Raw genomic sequence first — 10,850 nt, 5'->3', positions numbered from 1 at the left:
TTAAAGGCACCAGAACACAATGCTTAACCAGAGTTTAACCCGAGCTATTTATTTTCAACCATGGTTAAATCTTCTCACTCCTCAGGTGGTCAAGCTCAAAATGAGCGATACAAATTTCCAAACCCCCGTTAAACGAGAAGCAAGACTCCGACGGTACAGCCTACGACTCCGTTATTCCTCGAACTACCGTAGCTTACGCTCCCCTTTTTTCTTTTTCTTTTATTATTATTATTATTATTTAAGGATCATCATTTTTTATACATTTTAACTACTTATTAGTTATTAGTTCACGAAATATATTTATCTAAGCATTTCTTTTTTGTTGAAATATAATAATAAATAATAATAATAATTATTTATAAAATTCACAACGAAATAAACGGGCGCTTTTGTTCGGAGAAACTGATTTGGTCGGACACCGGAAGCATGGGCATAGATATGGTAGGAAACGGCAAGCAACGTAAGCCCGACACGTTTACCGCAAAGTATGAACTATCGATATCTGGCTCTGCTTACACCAATCGAAATTGGTATTTAGTTCCGGAACTACCCTCCAAGTCTCCTCGTACTTTTGTGTCTTTTACCGGTACATAGACAGCATGTTCTAGATTGTCTTTTACTGATAGTCATAAAAATTCACTTAAATACATATAATATTTATTTATTCAACCGTCTGGATGCATTAATCGCATTGAATTTTGTTTACACTTGATCCCATTATAAGAACAAAGGCTTATAAAATTTACCTTTTTTGTAATTCCTAATTTTCTTTTTTTTTTTTTTTTTTTGAAATGGTCATTCATTCATACGCTACCAGTTACAGCAAGTTTATGATTCCAAACCACACGTACAAGTTCAGTAGGACCTTCTCGATCCAAATCCTTTCACTATTCGAATGCCTTGCCAATTGAGCTGCTTCATGGGCAGCTCTGTTGCCATACCTGTGGGTGAAGACCACTCTCTAGTGTGATGATCTACTTTTAAGTATATTTTTACTGAAATAATTGTTTTTATTTTATTTAATATATCAGTTATTTTATTTTAATTTATTTGCATTTTTAAAATTGGTTTTTAATTTAATTTAATTTATTTGAAGTTGTGTTTTATTTCTTTAAGTTGTTTTGTGGTTTTAATCTTTTTGACGGTTTGTTTCGTTTTCCCGGAGTGAGGATTGGACCTCATCTCTTTTCACATCTTTTTCATTTTTCTCTTTTTTCTTTTTCTTTTTCCCTTCTTTTCTTTTTCCTTCCTTTTTCTTTTTTCTTCTTTTTCTTTTTTTCTTTCTTTTCCTCTCCCGCTCGACCGAACCCACCCGTGCTCTCTCTCTCTCCTCCCTCTCCCTCACGCCGGCGTCACCTTCTCTCTACCCTACCGCCGCCGTCCGGCCACCGTTCGGCCTCCCACCGGTCCCATTTTCTTCCTCTCCCTCCGGTGCACCACCCCTCCAAAACCCACCCCCAACCGGCCGGCCGTTTGGCCGGAAAAGCTCCAAGAAGGGCGCACGGATTTTGCTCCGATCCGCCGCCGTCGCTCCACCTCCGGCCACCATTTCTTCACCACTTCATCACCGACTCCTTGCCGTCCTAACCCACCCATTTCCGGCCTCCAACGACCACCGGAACAGCTCCTACGAGCTTAGTTTCCGTTTTGGGTAATCCGGCCATTTCCGGCCATTCCGCCGCCACCCACGGCCGTTCGTCACTTCCAGTAGCTTCACAACCATCCCTAGACCATTCCCTATCAATCTCGTGTCCTAGTTTATCCCCGTTCAAAAGTGAGTTTTTCAAACCCACGGCCACAGTGAATTTTCACTGTGACGTTGCTGTTTTTCCGCCGTTTGCAACGCCGCTTGTTTTCTAAAATTGCCGTATAGCGCCGTAAGTATTTTCCAAACCCTATTTTCAAATTTTAATATATATATTGCTCATTCAATTATTTTACTGTTGTTGGTTGTTGATTCCGGACTGAGTCCGAGGAGTTTCGGGGGTCGGATGGATGGAGGACGGAGTTGTCTGTTTAATTGATTTATGTTGGTTGGTTATTTTTATTATGCATTGATATGGCATTTCATGGTGCATGCACGTGTGTTTTTGTTCATGTGTGAAAAGCCTGTGTATTGGCGTGAGTAGTTTTACGGGTGCGTGTGTATCACGAGCCCAAGCCGGGATGGGTTATTATCTCGGTGGAGCTCCTCTGGTCACTCGGGAGCGGAATAAACTGAGTGATGTCCCCTGAGTTGTCGAGAGAGATGACGGGAGCGGGGCTAGGGGATGCTTGGCTACGAACGCGCCGGGCGCGGAACCGGGCATCGCCCTACTCACCGACTCCGTGGCCCTTCGCTGGCGAGGGTTAGAGGATGCTTGGCTACGCACGCGCGGGGCGCGGAACTGGGCATCGCTCGTTAGGTGTCACATGCGTGGTGGTACTCTACGGTGTGACACTGGAGCCAGGGTGTGCGGATGACCCCTATGGGAGGTCATAGTGCATACGGTTAAAAATTGGATAATGGTTTATGAGGCCAAATGGGACTTTTGGCGTGGGCCAGATGGACTTCTGGCGAGATATTGGGCCGGATGGACTTCTGGCGAGATATTGGGCCAAATGGACTTTTGGCGGCCAAATGTGACTTTTGGCGTGTTTTTCAGAAATGATGTGTTTTTGGGCCAAAAAGGGTTTTTGGCGTGTGTGGAAAACTGGTGTTTTTGGGCTTTGTGCATTGGGCATGGTTCATGCATCTTGTTTGAGTTTTATGTGTTTTTATCTGGTAGTGTTTGGGTTTTACTTACCTGCGGTACCATTCGTGGTTCCGTAGCTTTTGGTGCAGAGTTAGAGGACGAAGAGGAGGAGGCTGAGCCCGAGGATGCGGCTCCGCCGGGTTGCTGATGTTATCTTTTTTTATTTGTTTAAAACTGTATTTGTGTTTTGTAATATTTTATCTATGTATGTTTTAAACAGCTTGTATTACGTTAAGAAAAATTCTGGTACTCAGTTATGACTTTCGTTATCCGCTGCGTGTTTTCTCTGTACACATCTGTTGCCTTGCACACACTCGGCACCCGTCAATGGGATGGTGACCCGGGATGTCACCATCCGGACGTCTCAATTTCTCCGTGTTCGGGCGTGAGGATTTTGGGGGCGTCACATCTAGTGTCTACGTCCCTCCATCATTTGCTGGATGTCATCTGTTACTTGTCCTCTCCACGAGTTATCCTCCCCACCAGAATTGACAGCATCAACCACCATCTTTGCATCACCTTCGAAGACCACCAGATTTAAACCCAGCTCGTGACACAGCTCCATAGCCCTTAGCAGTGCATAACATTCAGCTAGGAAAGCAGAATTTACACCTACCTTAGGAGCAACCAAACACACTAGCAAATCCCCTTCGCAGTCTCGGATAACAACACCCATGCCCATTTTCTCATTCTCCTTATCAAAAGCGGCATCAAAATTGACTTTGACAAAAGGTCTCCTGGCAGGTACCCACTTACCTCCCCCCTCTCTTAACTGGTTCGTATCTAGTATACACAGATCCCTTAGGTTTGCTAGTTGAAAATCACAAAGTGCGTTACTGGCCAACTCCAGAACCATCATAGGACTTATAAACTTGCTTTCAAACACCAACCCATTTCACCTAGACCAGATTTGGTGGAGGATCATTGAGATTAGTTCGAGCCTATCCTGTTCTAACCGTGAGTATAAATCCCCCCATAAGTTCTGAAAGTCAGTGTAATCCCTCTTCCATTTCCTCACCGGACTTGTACCCCCTCCCAAAACATCTGTAGATGTAGCACAAGACCATAGGGCATGTACCACCGTCTCTTTCTCCCTTTTACAAATTGGGCAAGTGTTATTATCGATAGCTTTCTTCTTAAACAGGTTGCCTTTCGTAGGCAAAATGTCGTTTAAAGCTTTCCACAAAAACTGTTTGGTCTTCCTTGGAACTCCTAGGTTCCATAGCCTTTTCCACTGATCCTCACCCTCCCACCTGTTGGATGTTTGACCTTGCACCTGTCTACTCTGCTCAAGATCCGCATGATAGGCACTTTTAACCGTGAAGACACAACTTGTTGTTCTCGACCATATTAGTTTGTCTTTCGACCCCCTTGAACTAATAGGTATGGCACATATAGCTTGTGCCTCTTCCTTGGAGAAAACTGCCTCAATCACCTCACGCTTCCAGCATTTCTTTCCTGCATCAATTAGCTCAGCTACTCTTGCCTCATCACCTAAAGTGTTGACTGGTGTTTGAACCTGGTAGGTTGTTGGCCTCGGCACCCATTTATCTGTCCAAATTTTAATGCTCTCCCCGTTGCCCACCCTCCAAACCAGACCACATTTCACTAGACCGAGGCTGGACCAGATGCTCCTCCATACGAATGATGGCCCCGACCCCAGTTTCGCCTCCAGCAGCCCACTGTCATGAAAATAATTTTCTTTGAAGATCCTAGACGCCAGAGAATTGGGCTCCTTGATGATCCGCCACCCTTGCTTAGCAAGCAAAGCTCTATTAAAACTACTAAGGTCCCTAAACCCCCAATCCTCCCCTTCCTTTGGCCCTTCCCAGCTTATCTCAACTTCTTCAGTGAATTCCTTTCTCTAAGTTTCCATGTCTCCACCAGAATCAAGCTAGCAAGGCTTCTATTTCTTTTACTAAGGTGCCAGGTAACTTGAAAACACTCATCGTGTATGCTGGTATCGCCTGTAAAACACTCTTGATCAGAATTTCTTTACCTGCAGTGGAGAGGAAGCCAGTTTTCCAACTACTAATTCTCTTCCATATCTTCTCTTTCAGTTCTCTAAAAGACTTGTACTTTGATCTTCCAATAATTGTAGGAAGCCCCAAATACTTATTGTAGTTGTTGCACATCAGACCTCCTACTTGTTGAATAATAGTACTCCTGTTTTCGGCCCTTGTATTTGAGCTGAAACAGATGTTTGTTTCCTGCTTGTTTAAAGTTTGCCCCGATGCCCTTTCAAACTGCAGCAATATGCTGGATATTACAAACCATTTTACTTGCTTTGCTCTACAAAAAATAACACAATCATCAGCAAAAAATAAATGGCTAATCCTTGTGCCTCCCCTCGCCACTGCTACTCCCTTAATGGCCCCACTGTTTTCAGCGTTTTGTAGCATCGCACTCAATCCTTCAGCACAAATCAAGAACAAATATGGTGATAGGGGTCACCCTGCCTCAATCCTCTTGAAGGGATGATGGTTTCCCCCAGTACTCCATTGACTAAAGCAGCATAACTCACTGACCTCACACACATCATTACTAAACTTGTCCATTTCTGCCCAAATCCGAGCTTGAGTAACATGGCCTCTAGATAATCTCATTCAACCCTATCATATGCCTTTGACATGTCCAACTTCACAACCATACTACCCTCCCTTCCCCTTTGTCTCGAATGCATGGTATGAAGAAGTTCATAAGCTACCATAATGCTATATGTTATGATTCTACCAGGAATAAAGGCATTTTGGTTCCAAGAAATAACTGAGGACAGGATTTGTTTCATTCTATTTGCCATTACTTTCAAAATCAACTTGTAAATAACGTTACACAAGCTAATAGGACGATAGTCATGAACTGATTTTCGAGAGTTTACCTTAGGGATCAACGTTAGGTAAGTGTGGTTTAGCCCTCTCGGCATGCTAGAATTCTTCAGAAAATCCATCACTGCTTTTGATACTTCATCTCCAATCGAACCCCAGTGATCTTGGAAGAAACCCGCCCCAAAGCCGTCAGGTCTTGGTGACTTGAACGGAGACATTTGTTTGAGGGCTACGTACACCTCCTCCCTGGTGAATTATCTATCCAACTTGCTTCTCATATCATCGGTTACTCTTGCATGTACCCCATATATACACTCTGTAATGCCCAAAGGAGGCGGGTGGGATGACTCGTACACCTTTGAGAAGTGGTCCCAGAAACCAGATGCTATAGCCTCATTGTTTGAAAGCTCCACCCCTTCAGCTGTAACTACCCTTTCAATCTTGTTCTTTTTCCTACGTTGGTTGACACATGCATGATAAAACTTGGTATTTCTGTCCCCCCCTTTTAACCAGTGGCTTTGATCATGCTGCTTCCATCTGAGGACCTCTTGGTCTAAAAGGAATCCCAAATCTTTTTGCACCCTTTTCTGTTCGGCCATATTTTCACTACATTCATTTCTTTCCAAAACTCCCAAAAGCTGTGTTTTCTCTTTGATGTCCTCGGTTCTTTTCTTTACCAACCATCTACTCCATTTTTGAAGGCCCCTTCTGCATCCTTCCAGCTTCCCTTGTACCCGTGCCAGCCAGCTTCCTCGTGTTTTGCTCCTCTGTCATTCAGTCTTCACTATTTCACTGCACCCCTCTTCCTTAACCGAGTTAATCTCATATTTGAAAAAAACATGGTGGCTTCGAACTGTGCACCTGCTCCAAAGACACTCTAATAAAATTGGCCTGTGATCTGAACAAACAACAGGTAGAGTTTCGACCCTATACGCATCAAACATAGCTCTCCATTCTGGGTTTGCTACCACCCTGTCGAGTCTTTCCTTTATAAAGGTATCATCCTCATGTTGATTACACCAAGTGAACTTGTCCCCCTTCCAGCCTAAGTCTGATAGGTTTCCATCTTCCAAGACTCGCCTAAACATCCCCATTTGCTTCTCATTCCTTAGGTTCCCCCCCTCCTTTTCATCATTGGTTAGCACTTCATTGAAATCGCCTATTACTCCCCACCCCCCTTCAGCAGGCCTAAACGATGATAATAATCTCCATGCTTCCCCTCTATACCTGGCCTCGGGTTGGCCATAAAAGCATGTCAACAACCACTTCCCCCTGCGTCCCTCCTCTTGCACCAGGACGTTAATATGTCGCTGAGAATAGTTGACCAACACAATACGTTCCTTCTGTCTCCACATGATCATAAGAGCCCCGCTTCTCCCAACTGACTCAACCACTATCACCCCTTCAAACCGAAATCTTTCTTCCACTTTAAGAGCTCTACCATAAAATAATTTCGTTTCCATTAAAAAAACCATGTCAGGCACTTGTTCCTTTACTAACATGCAAAGGCTTTGAACTGTTCGGGGTTTCCCAAGCCCCCGACAGTTCCAGCTTAGAATTTTCATGACTCATGGCGGGGCTGACTCGAAGCCTCTGCCATGTCCAGCCTTGTGTACACCTTACTTGGCACTTCTCCACCACGTCCCTTCTTGACTCGCCTCTGTGAAAAGGCTTCATTTTCATCTCCTGCATATCTCCTTTTCTTACTCAATATGGCTTTTGAAACCGGGGAGATCAGGCCTTTGTTATGAGCTCTGCGTTTCCACCGGCCTTCTTCCTTTTGCTTGGTTGGTTTCGGTGAGGGACCCAGATTCATACATCCCCCACTATCCACCTCCCCTAGCAAGGTATCCCGAGTGCCTTTTGATGGGCTTAAAAACATACTCGGCCCGTGACCTGTCTTTTGAATTCGGCCCGAGGCTGACTCTCTCCTTAGCCCAATAGCCTCTTTCAAGCTAAAAACCTCTTTCGAACTAAAATCTTCTTCCCGCCCCTTACTATCCTTCGACTCTTTTGATGAGACCCCTGCTGCCACACCATCACCCATCAGTCCTTTCCCAGCCCCCTCCGTGTCCCCTGATAGTAGCTTCTTTGACCTATTCCAACTAGTCCACCTAGTCCGCCCTTGAGAAGTGTAGCTCCCTTCCCTCCCTCCTCTTCGGTCGACAACGCTGGTTGGTCCCCAACCTGCCTCTGGTTAGATTTTGGACATCGCCACCCCTGCACCTTGCTCCCGGCCGACTCCTCCTCCATTCCTCCCTCATTGTTTCCCCCTAGATCCTTCCTCCAATCCCATCTACCCCCGATTCCATTTCCTGGATAACCAGAATCCCCTCCTCGCCTTGTGTATCCCTCGGCCCGAAGCCAAGAACCAAACTGAGGTAGTTGGTTTGACTCAAGGGATTGGTCCCCTTTCTCCCCCGTACACCCCCCTTCTTTGTGTACTAACCATCCACACAAAAAACAGATTTTTGGCAGTTTTTCATATCTAAAATGGACCCAAACCTTCTGCCCCTTAAACTTTATAAATCTTCCCCTTGCAATCGCTTTACACAGAGGTATCTCCACCCTAACCCTCAAGAACTTTCCCCAACCTATCCCATCGTTTTCAACATCCACTTCCAAAGAACATCCCACAGAATTTCCTAGTTGCATCCCCCACTCCTCCGTCATGTATCCCAACGGTAAGTTGTGAACTTACATCCAAAAAGTTTCATAACTAAACTTTATGGCCCCCAGTTGCAACGCCCCATCGTAGTGAGCTAGTAGGATTAAGGCATTGTCGAAAAGCCACGGTCTACCTTCCATAATTCTCTGTTTATCTGCATGGGTCGCAAAGGTTATCACAAAGACATTTCTTTCTATCTCCTGGAATATTGCACGCTTACTAATCCTCCAAATTCGGGCCATTGTGTTAGCTATAACATCTCTGCCTACTCCTCTTTCGGCACACACCTTCCCTATTAGGCTCCTATCACCCTTCTGTTGAACGTCCTCTCTTTCCCCATCTGGAAAGTCGAGGGTAACATCCTCTTCCTCGATCAGATTAAACTGCTTCCATTTCTCTTCTATCCCTTCCATCGTTGTTCGCACTTCCACGGTCTCGTTCTCTTCGCTATTGTACTAGCACCTCTCCACTCAACACAACCTCTGGAGTCGCCTAGCGTCTAACCAGAGAGGAGACTTGCGTTCATGGAGTAATACTTGCGTTATATATATGTGGTACAAGAAAAAATGCATTAATTATTGACTCTCAATTAATATATAAAAAATAATACTTATGTTCATGGAGTATGTAAGCACTGTCTAATTTTTTAAAAAAAAAATTTGAGTAAATATGAAACTGACATAAAAAAAATTAATTTTTAATAATGAATCCTACTCTTTTCAAGATGATTTGATAGTATTTATATACACTACGATTATATATAATGTTTCTCTTAATATATACCCATGACCTCAAATGCATGTTAATTAATAGAAAAATGAAAGATAAACTTAAAAGCATATACAGTAGGCCGTGAAGGTTTCAAAATCATTTAATAAAATAAAAAATATGGAAAAGGAAAAAAAACAGACATATATGATAAGAAAGTATAGTATTTATAATTATTTGAAGGGGCTGAATATTTAATGGATAATGTGAAGCTGATTTGTATGACTATTTCTTTTTATTTAAAATTTATGGTAGGGATTATTTATCAAAAAACAAAAAATTATGGTAGCTAGGGATATGAATCGAGTCGCCGCAAAGCATTCTGCAACAGTATATATTTAGGATTATCGATTGGCCATTAATTATCCAAAGCAGAGCAGAGCAGATGCAAAATGTATGAGACGAGAGATTAGCTAGCTACCAGCGTACGTGGGGCATTAAAATTTTCAGTGTTCATGATGTGCTATCTTCCTAAACCATTGTTATTTGTCGTTTTTAATTCCATTTCTAATTAATTCTCTATATATATATACCAAATTATGACAACGTTTGGATTTTTAATAATTAAAAATATTAAGAATGATACAACGCAGTGAAGGAAAAACATAATATAACTAACCGAATGAGCAAATAACAGAGTGTAGAAAATATTTTGTATTCTATGTTTTCTGTCATGTACATATGCGTCTATTTATAGTTACAAGATAATGGAAATAAGAAATAAAGAATAACCAATATGTATATACAGCTCAACAAATAGAATAACAAACTACAATGACCACATGCATCATCCTGGGTGCATGTCAAACGGTTGATGATTTTTCTTCTTTAACGTTAATACCCCCCGCAAGATGGAGAGTAAATGTTAATGACTCTCATCTTGGTAAGAAGACGATTAAAAGCTAGAGAATGAATAGGTTTTGTGAGCAAGTCGGCCAACTGATTAGATGATGAAACATGAGCAGTGGTTATTTGGCCTTCAAAAATCTTGTCACAAATTAGATGACAGTCTAGTTCAATGTCTTTCGTTCGTTCATAAAATACCGGATTTTCCGCAATATGCATGACAACTAAGTTATCACAGTACAAGCGAGCAGGTGTAGAGATATTTATCTTAAGATCCTATAGAAGATATCTTATCCAGGTTAACTCACAGGTGACAGTAGCCATTGCACGATATTCCGATTCGGCTGAGGAACGAGAAATGGTATTTTGTTTCTTTGATTTCCACTAGACTAAGGAACTGTTGAGAAATACTGAAAAACCTGTGGTGGATCTCCTTGTGTCTGGACAATTAGCCCAATTTGCATCTGAGAAGGCAATGAGTTCAAGTGTGGATGTGGCAAAAAAAAAATTCCTTGCCCCGAGGCACCTCTCAGATACTTAAGAATTTTGACAACAGCATCTTAGTGTGGGACTCATGGAGCATCCAAAAATTGACTTAATAAATTGACACTATAGCTTAAGTTAGGTCTAGTGTTTGTCAAATAAATCAATTTGCCAATTAGTTTATGGAAAAGAGTAGGATCATGAAAGAGTTCACCAGTGTCTTTCTGCAGTTTAATATTCGGCTCCATTGGCAAAGGATAAGGCTTGCAAGATAAGAAACGGCGAGTATATCTAGAGCATACTTGCGTTGACATAACTGGATGCCATTCTGTGTTCAAGCAATTTCCATCCCGAGAAAATATTTGAGTAACCTCAGATGTTTTATCTGAAACTTGGTTGCCAAAAACTGTTGGACTGAAGTGCTTAACGCTGCATTAAAACTCATCAAAATTATGTCGTCAATGTAAATAAGTAACGCAACAAATGCTGTAGATGTGCTCTTGGTGAACAGGCTGTAATCAGCCT

General features: G+C 42.6%; 1 protein-coding gene across 1 annotated transcript; it reads right to left on the bottom strand.

The window, feature by feature from the left end:
* Window positions 1–6,330: 6,330 nt before the first annotated feature.
* LOC122274610 lies at window positions 6,331–7,125 on the bottom strand. Its single transcript, XM_043083634.1, has one exon. The coding sequence runs from the start codon at window positions 7,123–7,125 to the stop codon at window positions 6,331–6,333; it is 795 nt and encodes a 264-aa protein (XP_042939568.1).
* Window positions 7,126–10,850: the final 3,725 nt, after the last annotated feature.

This window comes from Carya illinoinensis, chromosome 8, assembly GCF_018687715.1.
Source record: "Carya illinoinensis cultivar Pawnee chromosome 8, C.illinoinensisPawnee_v1, whole genome shotgun sequence".
Classification (NCBI taxonomy): domain Eukaryota; kingdom Viridiplantae; phylum Streptophyta; class Magnoliopsida; order Fagales; family Juglandaceae; genus Carya; species Carya illinoinensis.
Note: the sequence above shows the minus strand (reverse complement) of the source record. Positions and strands in the feature narration are given on the sequence as shown.